General features: G+C 36.6%; 1 protein-coding gene across 1 annotated transcript in view; it reads right to left on the reverse strand.

Moving 5' to 3' along the window:
* Gmds (GDP-mannose 4,6-dehydratase) overlaps positions 1-22,017 on the reverse strand; it is a 472,970-nt gene that overhangs the window by 302,424 nt on the left and 148,529 nt on the right. The window contains exon 7 of the mRNA XM_013016609.1: positions 3,306-3,433. Coding sequence (XP_012872063.1) covers positions 3,306-3,433 — 128 coding nt within the window. The remainder of the gene's footprint in view (positions 1-3,305; positions 3,434-22,017) is intronic.

The following is a 22,017-nucleotide window of genomic DNA, read 5'->3' on the forward strand; positions in this document are numbered from 1 at the left end:
TGGGAAGGGATGTGAAGGGTAAACAAAAGGAGGAGGCTGCAATGCTTGGTAAGAAATGTACGCATTATCCTGCCCATGTAATTGTAACCCCTCTGTATAGTATGTTCACAAATAAAATAAAAAAAATAAAATCCTCATGAAATACTTGGAAAAAAAAAAAGAAAGCTAATAACAACAGATGCTGGAGGGGATGTGGCCAAAAGGGAACCCTACTGCATTGTTGGTGGGAATGTAAATTTGTTCAACCACTTTGGAAAGCAGTATGGAGGTTCCTCAAAGGACTCTACCTAGAGCTCCCCTATGACCCAGCAATCCCACTTTTGGGCATTTACCCAAATGACCATAAACAAGACCATACTAAAGCTACTAGCACTGCTATGTTTATTGCAGCATTATTTACCATAGCTAAGATATGGAACCAACCCAGATGTCCCTCAGTAGATGAATGGATCAAGAAAATGTGGTGCATACATACATACATATATATAGTGGAATTTTATGCCTCCATCAGAAAGAATGACACTGTCCCATTTGTTAGGAAATGGAAAGATTAGGAAAAAATTATATTAAGTGAAGTAATCCAGGTCCAAAGAAACATAGGTCCCATGGTTTCCCTTATTTGCAATAACTAGTATATGTCTAGGACAAGCAGAAAAGGTCAAAAGCTATGTACATATGACCATATAAGATTATGTTAAGTGAAATGAATCCCAAGAAAGGGACACAAGTGTTTTTTTTCTTGTTATTATTGTTTTTAATGTACTTAGAATATACTATGTGGTTTTTTTGTTTCTTTTTATATTTTCTTCCCCCATGGTGTAACCCTTGTTTTCATTGTATATGATTTGGGTATCCTGCATCTTGTATACACTTTTCTAATTTGGGGAGAGGAAGGGAAATACCAAAATGCTTAAATAGGGATACAGGTTGACCCATTGTAACAATGAGATGTACATGACACTATGTTGAAAAGACACTTTACAACTTGTTGGGGGGGGGAGGGAGGGAGGTGTTGGGGTGGTGGGGAGGGGAGGGATGATTGGGGAAAAACAAAAGAGGAGGCAACAATGCTCGATAGGAAATGTACTCATTACCTTACTCATGTAACTGTAACCCCTCTGTACATTATTTTACAATAAAAACATATTAAAAATAATTCTGCCTTTTAAGAAATCATGAAATTTAGATTTTATTGGGAGCACATGAATAAAAACTATAAAAAAACTTCTTATATCACCAATATGTACTATATTTTAGAACCCCAAAAGAATCTTTAATACTCAAAGCTCACTTGTCTTATCAAACAGATCAAGTCTTGGATGTGAAGAACCCCTTAACACTGAGTGTCTCTGGAATGTGACAGTTTCACATTTTTATTAAAAGGGCTGAATACCTTAATCTCAGATGTTTTGGCCTTCAGGCACTTCATCACAGTAATAACATTTTGTCAAGCAATTGTAAAAATTGATTGCAGAGCCACTAGTTAACAAAAGGTTTTCTCTTGACATACATATTTGTTTCATTCCTTTTTATTGGACTTTTTCTATTTTTAGAGTATCATTTCCCCTTCCCAATTGCAAGCTTCACATGTTGTCAATTTTAAAGATATGAAAATTTAAAAAGCATGAAGAAGAAACAATAATAAGCATAATATATTGCTACAGAATTTCCCTTTTGAAATGGACTTCTTCATTTAACTACAAGCTTATTTCTTGCCTGAGTACACTAAAATGGAATAGAATTTGTCTATCTCCTTCTTGAATTAAGAAAAGATTTTGTATACAGCTTTCCATGTAGCACTAAGCACATAGAGATTAATATGACTAGGAAAGTACTGTATTTATTTATTTATTTATTTTTAATAAAACTTGTTTCCTGCTTTTCAGTTGGAAAGGCAACAGTTGGACAATAATATTTTAGCTCTTCCTATTCCCATCTCTTTTCTTTCTCCTAATTTCCAAAAGTATGTAATATTCTTAATATATTTCTAAGGACTACAGCTGCAAATGTTCCTTGTAATTATACTTAGAAGACCCTATTAAAAGACTGAAATATTGCACTGCTCAAAATTTCACACAAGAATTTCTATACATAAATCAGTGTCACATGTTCAAATATATATATATATATATATATATATATAGTTGTAAAAATAAAAAACCCATAAAATTGTAACTTAAGAAAATGAATCTTAATGTTAGCAAGTTAACCACCTACTTTCTTTTTTGCAAAATTTCAAGTTACTTTTTAAATTACAGAAGTATACAAGAAAGGCAGATCAAGCCTGGCACCAGTGGTTCACACCTGTAATCCTAGCTACTCAGGAGGCTGAGATCTGAGGATCCTGGTTCAAAGGCAGCCCGGGCAGGAAAGTCCATGAAATTCTTGTCTCCAATAAACCACCAGAAAACTAGAAGTGGCGCTGTAGCTCAAGTGATAGAGTGCTAGTCTTAAGCTGAAGAGCTGAGGAACAGTGCTCAGGCCCAGAGTTCAAGCCCCACGACAAAAAAAAAAAGAATAGAAAGGCAGATCAGATTTCCCAGATAAAATTCTTCAGTACAGAAAGATTCCTGTGAGCACTGGAAGTCTGTACACAGGTGAATAAGAACAAGCAACTCTGGGGAAAAGAGTCTCTACCATGACTGTTCATGTTTGGCCATAGATCCATCATGGGGATAAAATTATATCCATTATTCTGTGATAGTATCACTATTAACACCTCTCCCTCCCTCTTCCTCCCTCCCTTCCCCCCTCCTCTCTTTCAGACAAAGCTCATTGGTATTCAGTGGTAAGAAGCTTATGGTGTTATAAGACTTAGTACAAAACCAAAGTTCCCTAAGTCTCTGAGAGGAATTTCATTCACGAATACAAATCTAAATGTCTTAAAACTACATAAATTGAGACTAGACTTTAATTTTTAAAGTGCTGAGAATTAGTACTTTTATTCAACACAGTTTTCCAGGTTCATGACCAAGTGCTAAGTAGGGAGGAGGTAGAATCTGAAACAAATGGGACAGAATGAAAGCTTGAGAAAGTGAGGAAGAGCAACACTTTCTCATCCAGCTACCTATCCATCATTCAAAGCACTGAGCAACACCTTTCTTTTAATCAATTAAAAACACTCAATGTAATCAACATGTACTCCTGAGCCATCAAGCCTTAACTGAAAGTACCATGAATTTAACAATATGTGCAACAGCAGAAGTATACATGCCACCATCTCTAAGTCATGCTTTGCACTAAGGTCTGGCATTTAAAACAACTGATCCAGACATTTTGTAAGAATGGAATGAATCAGTTCCTACCTCTACATAGTCCTTGGCATGGCCCCAGTCTCGTTTGGCATCCAGATTTCCCAAACTGAAACATTCCAGTTGTCCAAGGTAAATCTTAGCTACTGACCGACTAATTTTTCGAGTAACAAAATTAGCTCCTAAAAAGAGACAAAAGATTATTATTAGCAGAGTGTATCTGACATTTAACACTTTGTTGAACCAAACCTATTACCAGCCTCTGGGCATTTCTTTCATTCCCTCCCCCGCACCCCCCTTGCAACACCATCTTTTCTTCCCACCAAATAGCAAAAGAAAAAGATCATTAACTGACATTTAGACAAGTTAAGAATCTCTAATTCTAAGTGTCACATCAGCTCCACTTTCATAACAAACATTTTTTCTTTGGGGGAAGTCTTAACATTCCTAATTTGCTGCTTCAGTCTACAACCTAGGCTTTTAGCCAAAGAAAAGCTATTAGAATGCCAGTTTTTAAACAGAAAATTCTAAATGGTTGTGTAAAGGGAAATGCCAGAATGGAAGACAGATATCTAAGACCACCCTGATTTTTTTAAAACACAAATATCATATATTTCTATTAATAAAGCTACTTTAGGGCTCATGGAAAAAAGGAAAGCAACTTAGTTCACAGGTAAAGGGAACCAAAAAGAAATTTGGGGGGACTTTCTCTTAGTAATATAAGAAGTGATCACTCATGTAGAAACATGTCCAGCCATCCAAATATATAGGATATTTGTTCAATTCAAAAGTTTCTCTGTATTGTACTTACTTCATGTAAGTGTTACCTACAGAAATGAGCTCCTGAACTTTGTTTACCCACTCATCAACACAGGGATCTCTGTTTTGTTTCATTTCTCTAGTAACTTAAGATGTCAAGAATCTATCTTTTCATGTGCTTATTGGACGTTCATATATCTTTTGAGGGAAAATGTCTATTCAGGCCCTCTGCCATTTTTTAACAGGTTAACTTATCTTTTAATTATAAAATTTGTAGGGGTTCTGAATCCATTTTTCTTACCAAATATCTAATTTGAGAAAGCTTCCTTTCACTCTGTAGGCTGCCTTTTCACTTACTCAATAGCACCTTTTGAAACACAAAAGTTTAATTTTGACAAGATATGCCTACATTTGCTTTCTATGGTATATTTATTTGCATGCAAATATCCAGCTATTCTGGTAATATCTGTTTAAAAGGTTATTTTTCCATTCAATTGTCATGGCACCTTTGCAAAAAATCAATAATGAATGAAACTGTTTATTTCTTTCCATTTTATTCATTGATCTATATGCCTATCCTTATGTCAGTATCAGAGACTTGATTTTGTAATTTTATTGAAAAGTCTAAAAATTAGGAAGGATAAGCTTCCTTTCTAACTTTATTCTTTTTGAAAATATTTCATGGGGCTGGGGACGTGATTCAGTGGTACAGCACTTGCTTCACATGCATGACACACTGGGTTCAATTTCTCAGCACCACATAAACAGAAAAAGCCAGAAGTGGCTCTGTGGCTCACGTGGTGCTAGCCTTGAGCTGAAGAGCTGAGGGACCATGCCCAGGCCCAGAGTTCAAGCCCCATGACCGACTAAAAAAAAAAAAAAGTATTTCATTCCTTAAATTTGTTGAAAGGGCTGACATTGATCAAGATGTACTATATTCATAAGCTGCTTTGCTAAATGACAAAGCAATAGGACAAGTACATAAAGATCATTTAAAATAAGAAAAAAATCTATGTTAATTTTAGGACTAGCTTATTGATTTTTCCATAATGACAACTGGGTTTTTTTGGGGAGGTGGGATTTTGATGGTATTAAATCTATACATCTGTATGAGAGAATATTTCCCTCCTAACAACTTTATGACTTCTGCTCTAGGAACACACGCTGCCTACTTATTTAGGTCTTCTAAAATTTCCCTCAAAAATGTTTTGTAGTAGCTAGGTATGGTGGCTCATGCCTATAATCCTAGCTACTATAGAAGTAAAGATTGGAAAGCTTATAGTTTCAAGCCAGCCAAGGGAAAAAATTACTATGACTCCATCTCAACAAAAAAGTCAGGTGTTTGTGGAACATGTCTATAATCTCAGCTACACAGTAAGTGTAGGTAGGACTGAAATTCAAGCTCAGTAGAGGCAAAGTAAGCGATATCTCTTCTCCGTAAACAAGTTAGGCATCTGTGGTGCACATCTGTAATCCCAGCTACATAGGAGGCACAAGTAAGAGGGTCACAGTCTTCAGGTTGGCCCCTACCCCCCAAAACACCATGAGACTCTTTCTAAAAAATAAATAAAGCCAAAGGGGAGGGGTTATAGCTCAAGTGGTAGAGCATCTTCCAAATAAGTATGAGGCTTTGAGTTCAAATCCAAAAAAAGAAAGCAAAACATACTAATTTTCTGAGAAAAAAATTGGCACTCACTTTGTTAAGTTTGTTCTTACATATTTCATTCATTCTGATGTTACTGAAAATAAATCTGTTCTCTTAATTTTATTCATAGAGTAATGTTAAACATTATTTTGTACTGGGCACTGGTCGTTTATTCCTGTAATCCAAGCTACTCAGACAGAAGGTTGAGATTTGGTGGACTGGGTTCAAATCCAGCTTGGCTTGGACAGTTCACAAGATCTAATCTTGAGAATAATAGCAAAAAGCAGGGCTGAAGTCATGGTTCAAGTAGTAGAGTGCTGGCAGGACAAGCAAATCAAACAAACTCTAGGTCCTGAGTTCAAACCCCTGTATGGCAAAAAAAGGCACAAAAACACATTATATTTTAATGTTTTGCTAGTTACTTTCAAGGATAGGCCAAAATGAATTTTTTTAAGCTCTCCTCATTTTCATCCTTAGCAGAAGGCTGCCATTTTAAGAAGATTACATAAAATCAGAGAACACAAGGGCTAAGACTTTAGAAGTCATTTTTACTTATTGCAGGTATACAGGTGAAGATAGAGAAATCCTAGAGGTTGAGCACCTCCTCAGGTAGGTCAGGTACCTAAACTTGATCCAGCCCTGCTCATTTCTGACTAGCCTGTGTGGCTGTCAAGAGTAACTCTGAAAGCCTAGTATGAGGTGCCTCTCCTTCAATGGGTTGACCTAAGTGGTTGGAAATTAGAACCATGTGGATAATGGAACCTTTATATGACTAGAGGATGTGCTTAGGAAGAAGCCTGAGAAAAGTTAGCCCAGAAAATAAAGGCCAGTTCTGTTAATAGTTTATTTTACACAAATCATTTAAGAGATCTGAGATTAGTCTGAATTGTCAACTGCCTGCATGTTAATATTTGCTATGCCAAACTACAGGATAGATAAAATATAGATAAAATGGTGTGACAGAACATAAATCACTATAGAGATATAAGGACTATTATCATGCTCTTGTGGGTTTGATGTTTAAATGAGAAAATGCAGTTATCTTGATTAGTAAATTCTCAGTAAATGTTAACCATTATTATAATTATCACATTATAATTATATTACAATTAAGTAATGAAGAAAAGTTTAAATTTCTTAGTTCTTTTATGAGCATGTCTCAGAGTCATATGTTCTCTGATTTTCAAAGTTTGAGTTTAAGAACAGATCTAAATATAAAGTCACTTTTCTTTCTTGTGATTGTTTCTAACATATTTATAAGATGATTTCTTTGTTGCTTTGTATGTCTGTCCCTCACGGTATAACCCCTGTTTTCACTGTATTTGATGTTGGTATAATTTGTGGAGGGGAAGGGAAAAAACAATTGTTTAAATAGGGATACAGGTGGACCCATTGCAACAATGTGACCTACAAGACATTATGTCAAAAAACGAACTTTTCAACTTTGGCTGGGGGAGGGGGAGAGGGGGTGAAGGAGGGAAAAAGGCGAGGTGGGGAGGGGAGATGGGAAGGCAAGGGAAAGGGAAACAAAGGAGTAAGCAACAATGCTTGATAAGAAATGTACTCATTACCTTGCCCATGTAATTGTAATCCCTCTGTATGGTATTTTCACAATAAAAAAAAGAAGATAAAAAGAATCAAAAAAATATATAAAGTCACTGCCAGAAGCAGCCACGTGGACTCTCACAGGAAGCACTAAAGAACATTTCTTGAATCTTTTCAGGTTATTCTTTCATATAAAGTCATTAAGATAAGAAAAGGTTAATGGTATATGGAGATAATCCACATAAATGTATATTCATAAGAAAGACAATAAAACAGACAAAAATTACATAAAAACAGTTACTATTACTTTAAAGCCAAAGTTAAGCCTCTAAGAAACAAAGTGGAATCTTAAGGTAAGGAAGGACACACAGAGACCTGTTTTTTGAGGAGTATGGGTGGGAGGAAGAATGAAAGGCTACCTCAGATACTGAAAACAAACTTTAGTGTGGAACTAAGACTAACACATTGTTAGTCACCACTCCTGTAATTGGGATATTTTCATTCTGACTATTTTCTTAAGTAGATGTTTTAACTTTTTATTGTCTTACCTATAGAATGAGATTATAATCAGGAGTAGGGACCAAATGAGCACTATATTTCAAAGACTTCTACTTCTGTTTTTCTGTTAGTTACAGATGTTTACTGTTTTGATATCTTTATTGTGATCAATCTTAAGTCTTTCTCTCGCCTTTCCTTGCTCCCCTTCTACCTCTCCCTCTCCCTCTTCTTTCTCTTTTTAACCCCCTCTCTCTCATTTCTTTTTATATGTAAGTCCAAGGTTAGGGAAAGATTAGAAAAGCTAATCAGAAAAAAAAATATGCAACCCTATCCTTTAAAATAGAATTCTGCAATAAGTGTGAAATAAAGGTTTTATGTGAAAAAAAAATCTTCTAAATGATTTTAGCATGTCAAAGCCAAGTACAGTTACAGTCAAAATTTGTTTCCCCAGTTAATGACCTGTAGGTTATGGCAGGCCTATGGTCCTTGGAAGGAGTGGTTGCTAGTCCATTCCACTAGGCTAGTGGAACAACGTGTTTATAATGGCAAAAGAGGTGAGTCCTTGATATTTCCATCAACCTTCTTTGGGCCAAAAACCTGATCCCTGAGAAGGCTGCCTTTATTTTGCTTCATGCTGGAGACTGAAGACATCTCCTTTGTCATCACCAGACAGGTAGCTGCTTCAAGACATGTTAAGGAATTCTGGGAGACTGACACAAGGCATGAGCAGTTACATGAGGGTTGGTAAGCCTGTCCCATAACTCTTCAATGAATTGAAGCATGGCAGGAAGAACAGGTAGTTGTGAATCTATCTCACCTTAGAATTCCCAGAAAAGTGATGCCGTGGGATTTTACCACAGCAGACCCTGGTGTGATCTCACAGCAGCCAGGAAAGGAAATAGCAACCCTGAAGCTAACACCAGGAAGATGAGTCCTATATGGTGTGAGCATGCCAGTTAAGGTTAAATAAACCACATCTCTGAGCCATATATCTAGATGGCTTCTTGAAGGTAAACATAGTCATTCCATACCTAGAAAAAGTAGATTTGACATTGTTATAACAGATCCCATCCTTTAAAAATATTGTGTTTTTTTGAAAATAAATATAAACTAACCTTTTAGGACTGTATTAATTTCTTATGTCTGAATAACAAATTATCACGAACTAGGTAGCTTAAAATGACAACTTATTGTTTCACAGTCCTGAGGGCTGGAGGCCTGAAAACTCATGTAACTGAGATCCTGCTGGGATCTCTGCAGGAAAGCCTTTCCTTGACTCTTTCAGTACTTGATGGCTACTGGCATTCCTTAGCATGTGTCTCATCACTAACCTCTTTTTCCATCTTCAGATCTTCATCCTGATCTCTTATATGTCCTATACTGACAATTGTCATCAGATTAAGAAGCCACCCTGATTCTAAATAATGATCTCTTCATGTAAAGATCTCTAACTTTCTTACATCTTCAAAGACCCTTCTTTTTTACTCACATGAGGGAAATATTCAGAGGTTCCTGGAATGAAAAAATGGACACATCTTTCTGGGGATACCACCCAACTAAAGCATGAGTCAAGTATTGGAATATTTGAGATATGATCAAATATAAATTATTACATAAATATCATCTTAAGGAGTACGAAAGCTCCTTGTCCAGTTTGTACATGATAAAGAAGGTTCTCTTCTGTTTTAGTTCTCCAAGATTACTTCAGTAAATCTGAATAGCTCCTTGGGTCTCTTTCTTCAGATAATACATGCCTACCTATGATTTAGCACTGGAAATGTGGCAATGAATTCCTGTTTATAATCTTCTTTCTTAGTACTCTTTAGTTTCTTTCTTCTGACATGCTTTTCTGAGTTCTTCCGCACCCCAATCCGGAGTGCTGGATTGGATCAAGAACTACAAGCAGAGCTTGCCGGGCATCTGCTATAATATATAATACTATCTACATCTCCAGTGATTTTGTTTTGTGAATTTGAAAATTCCAGTACTAAAAAAATTAATTCATTATTTGTTATTTCTGGTTCCTTATGCCTTCAGTGAGAGTTTGTGTTCAATACCTTAATCTGCTGGAGTCAGAGGTCATTTGTGAGAATGATAGTTCCCCCTGACAGGGCCAGTGCTCTTTCTTGTAGGAACCTGATATTAACACCTGAGATCGTGCCCATTTACTGGAGCCCAAGATAAGAGACTTCTGCTGTTCTTTTTTTTTGGGGGGGGGGAGGGTCCAGTCATGGGGCCTGAACTCTGGGCCTGGGCGCTGTCCCTCAGCTCTTCAGCTCAAGGCTAGCGCTCTACCACTTGAGCCACAGCACCACTTCTGTCTTTTTCCTTTTTGCTTATCTGGTGCTGAGGAATCGAATCCAGGGCCTCGAGCATGCAAGGCAAGCGCTCTACCACTGAGCCACCTTCCCAGCCCAGACTTCTGCTGTTCTATGTTGTCATAGACTCATTAAACAGTTTCAGAATTCTGTAGAGGCCTAGGAGTACAGCATATCATAGTAAAGAAATGGGATGAGACATCAAGCTGGTAGTGCAAAGGCTTCCCACTTCCTACCTGGTATAGAATCATCATGAAGCTAAGGCATCAGGAAGATAAAGACAGATGTTGAGAAATTAAGAAACTACCTTTTCATGACACCTGACATATATTTATTTTTATTTTCACTTTTGAAGTTCAGAAAAAGATTTTTATGTTTCATTTTCTGTAGAATATGCATATAAATATAATTTAACAAGTATGTGTACAATGCATATAAAAACTATTATAAACCTAAAATTTATTTCACTTTTTGTATTTCATACTATTTCTCTGCAAACACAATGTAATAAAACATGCCCCCCCATCCCTAGCAATTTAACTTTCTTCTTTATGAATTTTGAGCCAGAACATCATCTTGACTTCGTAGTTCTATCCTTGACACTGGGCCTTGCTTCCTGTGAATATAGATGAAGAGAGCTACGAGACCCAGTAAGCACTGACATACCAGGATGTGATTCAGATACAGGGCAACAGCCAAGTTCCTAATTTCCTGTCTTTGTTCTGATATCTACAATCCTGACATCAATGTGTATAAGCATATATATATATATATATATATATATATATATATACACACACACACATACACACACACACATACATAGGGCCTTGTTGATTCATACTTTCTACTGTAATATTATCAGGCATAACAAAATAATAATCTTTTACATACCAATCTTCCAACACAAAAGCTAAAAATAAAATAACATGACAAAATTTATAAAACAAATGCCTCAAACAACCAACATTAAGCCAGAAATAAAAATTACCTTTCAGATATGAAAATGTTTGAAGTTAAATTAAGCCATGCCTAATGGTAAAGAATTTGATCAGCTGTTTTAAATCACAGTATTTTTCACAATATACTGCTTCCACAGGGTTTTGTGTGTCTATGTGCTGTTTTTTGTTTTTGATTTTTTTTAAAACAAAATGTAACAAAGGTATTCTATGCTGATCCAGGGGAAGTAGGGAAAGAAACCCACAATTGCTTATGTTTTCCTTCACCCTAAACAAACTCACTTGCACTTCAAACATTACTCTTAGCCCTAAACTGGACTGTCTGAACCTTAGAAACAACATAAGTCTGAGCATGGGGCAATTTCCATGGTATGTATAGGAATGTAAAGTTCATCAGTATGCCAATAGTATTTAAAGTAACAACAAGTTCTCTAACAAAAATTCTAGTCCATTGCCTACTACTTGATCCAAAAGTTTTCAATTTAATGATTTCTCTCTTTCCCTCCCTCCCTCCCTCTCCATCCTCTCTTTCTTTCTTTCTCTCTTTCTTTCTTTCTTTCTTTCTTTCTTTCTTTCTTTCTTTCTTTCTTTCTTTCTTTCTTTCTTTCTCTCTTTCTTTCTGTTAGATTAAGTACAAATACAGTTTGGATAATATTCACTGCAAAACAAAAATCATTCCAATTTATCCTGAACCCCACATGAACCTCCGCTATGAGGCCCCTACATTTCTCCCCTGTGGTAATCTCTGGCCACCCCACTGAGAACTGCCTGGGCCATGGCTCAGTGCAGACAGGGTGTAGAAAGAGGAGACACTGAGAAGGTCATGGCTGACTGAGCAGACTACTGAGATCAGAGAGATCATACCTCATTTGCTCATCAAGCCCTGCCAAAAGCAACACTATTTAACTGCAGGTACTCAAAATCTACTGGGCATGTTTGAAGGAATCCCAGGCTTGAAAGAGGACAATTCACAATATATACTTGTAGGGGGATAGCTACTAACTTTGGGCAAGTATTTATTATAAATGTGCTTAAACAGAGATGTTCAAAGTACTTTGCTATTTTCATCAAATGTTGAAAACATTTTCCACTGATAGGTAATTTAAATACACAAATCCTTGTTTAAGTTTCTCAATTGTAACACTGTGGACATTGGGGGACTGAATATTTTCTTTTTTGGGGGTTTATTCTGTGCAACCCTCGCTTTTACTCATGAGATACCAGACCCTCTGTTATTATAACCAGTAATGTCTAAAGACAATGCTACTTCCCCCTGAGGAGAAAACACTGCCCTGTTGAGAACTACTGTCTTTAACAAATATAAAAATCCTAACAGACAAATTCCTCATTATCAAATTTACATATAAAATCTAACCTCACCTACAAGATATGCTGTTACAAGTCCTTCTATTCATTCAATACAATAACTATCAGGGAACTAATGAACATGAAATATTTAAATCCTGATGGGACAAGGGTGAGTTCTTGATCTGCAACAGGAATAACTCTCAGCCTGGCCTACTAAGGAAAATGAAGGCCAAGGACAACACATACTTGGACACATCCATAATGTCAAGTCAGAAGACTTAGCAAGGGCCACCAAGAGTAAAGTGAGCAAGGAAACAAAACAGTTCACTAACCAAACCTACCAATATTTCCCAGTTTAGAGTCTAGACAGCTGAAGAAAAGGTAGCAAAGATACTGAAAAGGAACAATTAGACATAGGTAATAGGCTACAAATTTTGTATCCATGGAGACTACCAGATGAGGACAGAAACATGACTACAGATACAGCAGCCTGAAGATAAGACTTTCTTCAATGAATGTAGGTAGAAGCCCATGGGAGATGGGGGTTCAAGAGAGAATGGAGAATGTGTATGGCTCAGTAGTACAGAACCTGTCTAACATGCATCTTGTTCAAAGCCTGGCATTCTATCCACAGTATGGTGAGGGGAGGGGACAGAAAAAAACAAAGAAAGATAATAGAGGACCTCAGAAACAAAGAGCTTAGACACTCTTCTGATGGCATTTTGCTACAAGGTGGAGAATAATGTGAGGCTGAGAGGAGGTCTGTCAAGAGTGAATAAAAACAGTATCACTGAATGGTGAAGAGAAAGATCTAATGATATGAGAGAAATTATTCAAATGAGCTATACATTGTAGATCAGGCCTTCAAGGAGGAGGTAACAAAGGAGATAAGAGATGAGATGAGCTCTGGGGACATTCAACCCAGGTCGTGGGGAGAGGATAAGGTAAAATATGTGTACGGGTCATGTATTACAGGGGTTCTATTTCCTCCTCAAATCTAAAAACTAAATTGTACTCTACTATACCAGCTATCACCACTGCCACCATGACTGGATCTACCCTACCTGTTTACCAAGCACATATCAGTGTGACTGCTCAGAATCCCAGCCTTTAACTCTTTCCTTGTCACACTAGAATATATCACCTGGACCACTTTGTGGCCTATGAATTTAACTCCTTGGCTTTCTTTGCAGATTTCACACATTTCATGAAGCTTCACTTCAGTATTGCCCCAGTGGTTTCCATGCTATGACCTCAAAATGCTGAGGGAGAGTATCTCAAACTTATACTCTTGCTGCTTAGTCACTATTTATGTCTTGATCACCTCAGGGTATATAACCTATAGTTCTCTCTTGCCTTTCTTCTTACCCCAGGCTGATAGGACTTTCTTGGAAGTCACTCTTGATGAATGGCTCCTCTTTACCTTTTGGCCTATGAGTCTCTTCAACTATTCCAGCGTTTGCCTTCTGCTCCTTAGTCCCAGTGACTGCCCTTATCAAACATAATTTGCTCCCCAAATCCAACTTCTATCTGACTGCAACTGGAGTGATTCCCTAATGTAAAGATTCTATCCAAGTGTTTTGATTTTTCTTTGCCTGGAAGCAATCTGAATACCAATGTGACTGTTTTTGATTTATTCAAGATGAAGAACCTAATCTAAGCTGACCTGTCACTCTCCAGTGATAGTAACTGAGAGAGTAGACTGCTGATGAAGGCACCCCAGATATGACCATTCCTCAGGTCTTTTTCAATCCAATAGAGTTGAGGGAGAAACCCATTTTCTTCTATAGTAATGAGAAAGAATATCATAAAAAACCTTAGTTCTGGCTTCACAGAAGAAAATAGTTGGAAAAGATAGGCCAAGATAGAAAGAAAAACAGAGATGAGACAAAAAGGAAAAAGCCTGAAGATACCCATGTTTCTGTTTTGAGCTCTCTCTATCACCATGTCTGTGTATCTTTTCTTTGCTTAAACTTAGTGTGAGTTTTTGCCATTTCTTAACAAACAGTTCTGACAGATGTGCAGAGTGGGTATGCTATGGGTAGAGGCAAAAGTAATAGTTCAGTCCATTTTCCAGGTACAGACGGACATAAACTTGAGGTTTATATGGAGTGAGCAACTTTTTATCTACCATGGACCTCTTGGGTATTTATAACATCATTATGGGCCATACCAAATTATCAATACAGACAAATGGCTGCAGGAAGCTAATGAGAAGCACTACATATCCCATCAAGTACCAAATGATTCTGCAAGTCTAATGTGGCCCACAAGCCAGAATTTCATCACCTCTGATTAGGGAAGAGGGAGAAAAGTGTACCTAGTTGTTGAACAGTCCCAAGCATGGACTTGTTTATCATTATTGAAATATTCTGGAGACGTTGTTATTGCTGTCATTACTTGAGGAGAACGCTCTCATCTCAATAAGAAAGTCACTGTCATCTAGGGTACAGTTCTGACCCTTTTCTTGTCCTTTCCTGGATTCCAAGGTGATTCAAAGAGAGATACTTAGAATAAAGGAGACAGATGTAAAATGCAGGCTGAAATGTGAAGCTTTCATCCTGCTTTTAGTTACCCTTTGGATATATGCAGGCCAAAGTGAGAAGTCAACACTTCTTAGCAACAGCAGTTTCTGATTACTTATTATACCTTTACAATCACAGCCCCCTTGGATTTAAGCCATTACTACCAGATACTCTTTTGTCCCTATTATTTCTTCCAAATGTGTGGTTTCAAAAATATTCAAAAACTTTTATTTCTAAATGCTAATCCAACCACAACCCTCTTTTCTTTAGAGGCTGGAAACTGCTGGAAGGTTCCTATGTGACCTGTTACCTGCTACCTTCCCAGCATGTCCTCTCTCCTCATGACCCCTGACAATTCTGATAGTTGGCACAGATGTGATAGCTACATCTATTACTTCTATCTAGACCCCATTAACAAAAACAGGTTTCTCCTCCTCTGAACATTGGCAGAAGAACATCTGTGTCCATATTTTGTTTTCTCAATTATTTGGTACTTCAACTATCATGTCTTGTTGGGGGTGGGCTGTCATGTTCCTCTGCGTTCCTCAGCCAGCAATGGAGTGTTTGCTTGCTCTTATCACACTCCATTGTGAGTTTCAATTCACTTAACTGTGAGTTTCCTTATGTCATTATGTTGTCTCTTTCACTAGTGTATGATGTGGTGCCTTGTATGTAATAGATGTACAGTCACCATTTCCTTAAGAAAGAACAGAACCATGACTATTTAGTGGTTTAAATAGTAAGATCTCTCTCCACTTATAAAGTCAGCTCATAATAAGCCTAAATCTTTTATTTCTTTTGCCGTAACTCCAGACTTTTAGGAATAAGAACTTCTACTCTGGCATGTTTGTTTTCCAAGGCCATGAACACTGGCACACATTTATGGTAGGACCATTAGTGCTAGTTAATGACAAAGAAATTATCTGGCCACACCAGGTAAGTGACCTCTCTTCCAAGCCATATGTGTACTTCTTCTCTGCCTTCACATCTGTGGGAAACCTCTGTACCCTAATAATAAGAAGCGAGTGAAGGAAGAGTAAACAAATTCAATATATATAAGAATAAAAAGCTCTTGTAAATAATACACAGTTATGCCATCTTTTTATAAAACTGTCTTAATAACATTAAAGAAATGACTTATTTCTCATTATTCTATAAAATTTGTATTTTATCTTAGGAATGATAGATACTTACTGTCACAGAATGACAGTAAGTACACATCTATTTTACAATGCTCACACTCTTGGACTAAAAGCTCTTTAGCTTCTATTGCAATTCAAATGTTGTAATATTTAAAAAGTAAAGCAGAATCAGAACATATAAATTTCATGTTCAAAGTAACATTAAAGAAAGTATTGGCTTTTAGCCATCCTAGCATAAAGACTGCAAAGTAAGAAAATCTTCAAAAGGCCATTGACTCAAATTTTTCATCAGATAGGAATTGGGATTAGACAAATGTCTATAAAATGAGGCATTTCTGACTGCTTGCACAAAAATCTTACTTGGCTCTCTTGATATGGTGTCTGTTATTCTCTTCTGTCACAGAAAAGTAGATATATAGAACATACTGAAAATAAATGAGTCCAAATGATATTCATTCATCCAGGGAAAGCAAGTAACATTACCTCCTCTGTAATAAGTGTTGCTAGGACTTGATTTTTACTTCAAACAGTTGTTGGAGGAGGGTCAGACTCTAAGTGCAAGAATAATAAGAGCTGACTATGAAGAATTATGCCAGTCAGTAAACATTGTCTTAATTGCTAATATGAGAAATATACATATATATATATATATATATAATTAGTATCATGGAATAAAAAGTGTAAGAAAGGGAATTCAGGGATTTTCTACTTAGTGTTTCTATTCAAATAATGTTGATTACTTCTTAACCTTCCCATCTCTCTGGGGTTGCTGTGCATGTGCTTATGGAGAGAAATCAGAACACAGGAAATAGCATACCTGAAAATTCTCATCAGAGCTGTGACAATCCATGACTGTTCAACATAGGAAGTGAATTGGAAGTTTCACTTTCTAAAAATTAGCTAATGAGCCCATCTTATGGTATTTGTATGAAATATCACCCAGAGGGTTACTTGTTGAATACTTGGTACCCAGATAGTGGGCAGTTTGGCGAGGGGGCAGACACTTTGGGGAGTGGGAAAGTAGATTACTTGGGGGTGTGTCCTTGGAACTATACTTTGAACTGATCTTCCTATATCTCTCTGCTTTCAGGAGGTGAACAGCCTCCTCCATACATTCTCACGACGTTCTGTCCCAGTTCATAGGATAAAGAAACCACAGACTGAGGATCTGAAATTGTGGGACAAGATAAATCCTTCCTCATTTAAAGTTAATTGTATCAAATATTTTGATCCCAGCAATGAGAAAGCTAACCAAAATAGACGATAATGTGCAAGGGAACAAAGTGTTTCATCATTTTACTTTCTTTTGCCCTAATAGCTTCCCACTGAATTTTAGTTTGCACATAAAGCCTTTGAGGCCCATATTTGATTTGCATGAAAGCAATGTCTATAAGCTTTTTGAAAAACCCTATAATTTTTAAATCAGTTGAGACAGCATAATGAAGAAAATCATGAGATAACAAATTTAATAATCCCATAAACATAGAATTCAGAAAAATAAAATACTTACCAATCAGCAGCATAATTGTTATAGGATATTTTCTATAAACTAAATAAGGAGACATTGCTTTAGCAAGTTAACAGACCCACTGTGAGGACTCTAGTTGGCTCTATCTATCTATCTATCTATCTATCTATCTATCTATCTATCTATCTATCTACCTACCTACCCACCTATCTACCAACCTACCTACCTACCTATCTTTGAAGGTTCTAGTTTCTGTAACAAATACCTGAAAAAAAGGAGAGATCTCATGCTTTACCATTTCATTTTTCCACTATTGCTAATTGGTTAAAAATAAGTTCGCATTTTTCAGGGTTCAGATAGGACTGAATAATGCTCATTGTGAACAATGAATTGTGACAAAGAGTCAAACTACACAAGGAGCAGCATGACAGAGTCATTTTGGCTCTAAGTCAAGCTGACTGGGCTCTCCTCTATACCATTCACTTAACTATGGCAAAGAAATTTAAATTCTCTGGACTCCTGCTTCCTCACTACAAAATGGATAAAAGCAAACCAACTGCATAGTTTTATCATTAGGAATAAAAAAGATGAGTGAAAATATAGTGTCTGACACTTGGACAGGGCCACACAAACATTGTCTGCTTTTCTACCATTATTATACTAGTATCACTAGCAGTCAAACTAGTTGAAACTTGTAAGAAAATATAAGCTGTTTGCTCATGAACACTCCAAACATTAAAGAAAGACTGGTGCTTAAAAGTTTTACCCATCCAACACTTAGAATCTTGCCAGCAAAGAAAAATATTCGGATAACACCAAGCAACCTTGAGGATGTGGGAGAAGTATATTTGTCCTTCAGCTGAATGTGTTGTCAGTGTTGCTTGAGACAGAGATACCACTGAGCATGGAGAACACTCAACCCCTAACCACCCCCCCAATCCAGTTGAGAAATAAGATTTTATTTTCATAATCACCAATCATAACTGACATAGCAGTACTTAGTAGGGTCTAGCAAGTTCTTCTCAATTTTCAGGGAGAAATAAGTGTACATGTTATTTTCAGCAAATGGTCTGTAAGTATATAGTAATGCTGAGGACAGAGGAGTATATTATCTTCCTTTTGTATATCTTCAGCTCCCCACCTTAAATTTCTCCCCTACAGAAAATATTTCACTGTGTCTGTAGATTTATAAAACTTTCCTTAAGTGTCTCTAATATTAAGATTAAATTTCACCAGGCACTCTGTGTATACATAACCCTATGGCTACCTGCATGGGAGAATATTTTTAGCAACATATTTGGTCTTCCTTAAATAAAATATATCTGTGTTGCTGAGATAAACTTTTCTTTTAAAACAGTCCCCTCGCATCCCCTTTTGATACAAAGGAACTGTCTAGATCCCAAGAAGCATCTGGACCAGAGATAAGAGCTTTTTTCTGTGTGCTTTTCATTACCCTTCTTTAATAGTATGAGCACTAGGGCTTACCATATTCCATTGATGAAATCAGGCTGTGAACTAACCTTTCTTACTACTTGAAAGGGCTTCTTTTGTAATCAGACTGTATTTTCACTTCTTTAAGTATGTATCTTCATAGGCTAGTGATCCTAATGTACATTTTGCTTTAGCACTTTAAAAAAATTCTACCCAGTATTTTTCATACTCTTTCATTAGGTTTTTATCTACATTAGGAGTGCCTATGTAACACTAGGAAATTAAGCAACTCATACTCAATAAAAGTGCAGACCCTACTCTTCGCAGCTTTCATGTTCAATGTCCTATAAATTGGTCCTATCCCTTTATTAAGCTCTGAAAGCTTAATGTTTTATTCGGATTTATTTCCCTGTTCAGATAACACCAAGCAACCTTGAGGATGTGGGAGAAGTATGTTTGTCCTTCAGCTGAATGTGTTGGTAGTGTTGCTTTAGATAGAGATACCACTGAGCATGGAGAACACTCAAACCCTAACCGCCCCCCCAATCCAGTTGAGAAATATGATTTTATTTTCATAATAACCAATCATAACTGACATAGCAGTACTTACAGAAAACAAATGTTCTATCCCTTCAGTTCCCCTTTCTTATTCCCATTATTTATTATTACTTTATACTGTGAGGTGCCACAAACTGAATCTATTTCTTTAGGTGGGATATTTGTTTCTGTGATGCTAATAACAATAAAGTACTAATAGCTTTACCTATACTCACTTTCCTTTAATAATTATAGCAGCCCTAAGATTTTTACCTAATTTTACAGATGAGCAAACTGACTCAACACAGAGATTAAGAAATTTGTTTATCCTTTGTACAGCGGCTTCAAGATAAATTTAAAAATTATAAAAAACAAAACAAAACAAAAACAAAAAAGCTGAAAATAATAATCTTAAAAAAGTTACTTGTTTAAAGTCAATCATCTAGTAAATGATGGAATCCAAATTGAATCCAAGCAGTTAAATAATTCTGTATCTTTAACCATGAAAAAAGAAGAAGGTCTAAAAGTGTGGCTCCGTGGTAGAACAAGTGATAAGCATGAACAAGACCCTGGGTTCTGTTCTCAGCATCTAAGACATAGTAGATAGGGAAAGAAGCTCAGGCTCAAACTTAATTTTGAAAATAAAATCCAAAATGATACTTTGATTAGAAAGGAAATTTGCCAGCTCTGTCACTGACTCAAGCCTGTAACCCTAGCTATTTGGGAACCCAAAATCAGGGAATCATGATTTGAGCTCAACCTAGCCACTGTCCCTCCCCCACCCCCCCAAAAAGGTAAGTAAGACTCTATATATTGACCAACAGCAATGTATAATGAAGCATGCTTGTCATCTGAAGCTAAAGGGAAAGTGCATGCCTATCATCTCAGTGATATGAGGGCACAAATAGAATTATAGGCTAAGCTGACCTGGGCATAAAGTAAGATCCTATTCAAAAAGTATCCAACACAAAAAGGACTGGTAGAATCCTCAAGTGGCAAGGCTCTGTGTTCAAACTCTAGTACAACTATTTTAAAAGTTTAAATTATAATTGTAGATAAGTTTAACTAGTGATAGAGTGATTGCCATGTGTAAGGTTCTGGGTTAGAACCTCAGTACAGCAGAAAAATAAAAATAAATGTATTAATGAATGCCTGAATGAACATATAAATAAGTTACTAAATAAATAATAAACCTGTGTAGTTCTTATTAGTATAGATAAAAAGTAAAGGTGGGTTTGTTTTTGTTTTTGTTTTTTTTTGGGTTGTGGGGCTTGAACTCTGGACCTGGGCACTGTCCTTCAACTCTTCAGCTCAAGGAGAGCACTCTACCACTTGAACCACAGTGTGACTCCCAGTTTTCTGATAGTTAATTGGAGATAAGAGTCTCACAGACTTTCCTGCCCAGGCTGGCTTTGAACCACGATCCTCATATCTCAGCCTCTTGAGTAGCTAGGATTACAGGAATGAGTGACTGGCACCCGGCAGATTTTGTGATTTTTCTTTTCTTTTTTTGACAAAACTATATGTTCTTCATATAAGATATTTAAGGGATCACTAATAAGAATATAGGAATCATTTAACAAATACTTGGAGGTTAAATTAATTTTTTCATGGGTCTAAACTATCCATACTCATTCACATCTCTTTTTTTCAAATTGTTTAATTCAAATATTAACTGAGTTTGTCTATCAAAATCTCATTTGCAAATAATTTTTCTATGATTCCAGCAATTCTCTAACATTGCTTATATTATTCTTTTTGTAAGTCATAAAGGTTTGTGACAACCATAATTTATCTGTAAACACTACTGACTTCAGGATATCTGCATTTGGTGCATTTGGCAGGCTCTGCTATAAGTCCTTACTAGCTTACTCTTACATGGTGGCCACCACAACCCCACTAAGAGAACTAGTACCTCTTTCATGTTGAGAAAAGAAGAGTAACTCAACTAACACTCTAGGAATCTGTGCTGAAAACTCTGTAAGAGGGAAGAAAAGAGAAAGGAAAAGGAAACAAATGAATGCTCACATCTACCAGGTGCTGTATTATATTTTCCATATATGTTCTACCTGTAAACCAAATCAACTATTGAGGAAGTTGGTTCTCACAATGCCACTCTACATGGACAGATGAGAAAGTAAAGTCTGAATAAGTAATTTGCCCACATACAAAAAGCTGGTGAATAGCCAAGCTCTCTGGTCACTGTCTGCATATTACACAGGGAGTTACAGAGTCATGAGATTAGTCAATAGTCTGGTTTCAAACATATATGTCACATAATTTATAAAACATTGAAAAAAAACCTTTAAATTCAATTTGACAACCCTCAAAGTTTCTGGATAGTTAGTAGGAAGGACTTCATTTTGTCTGGTGGTAATAATCACCTCCAACTTCAAGTGTTGCATCCAAAGCTTTTCATGTTTAAGCAATTATACCTAATCTCTCCACAGAGTCAAGAGCCAGACAGCACTGTGATCACCAAGTATACATGTCATCTGTGGCGTATCATAGTCTACAAATGCAATGGCAAACCAGATGATGTCACCTTGTGCCCCAACCAGAAAGGCCACCCAGAACTTACTGGGTCCAAAGTAGTGGACAACAATCTAACCATTTATGAATAGACAGAAT

Source organism: Dipodomys ordii, unplaced genomic scaffold, assembly GCF_000151885.1.
Source record: "Dipodomys ordii isolate 6190 unplaced genomic scaffold, Dord_2.0 Scaffold32, whole genome shotgun sequence".
In the NCBI taxonomy this organism is placed as follows: domain Eukaryota; kingdom Metazoa; phylum Chordata; class Mammalia; order Rodentia; family Heteromyidae; genus Dipodomys; species Dipodomys ordii.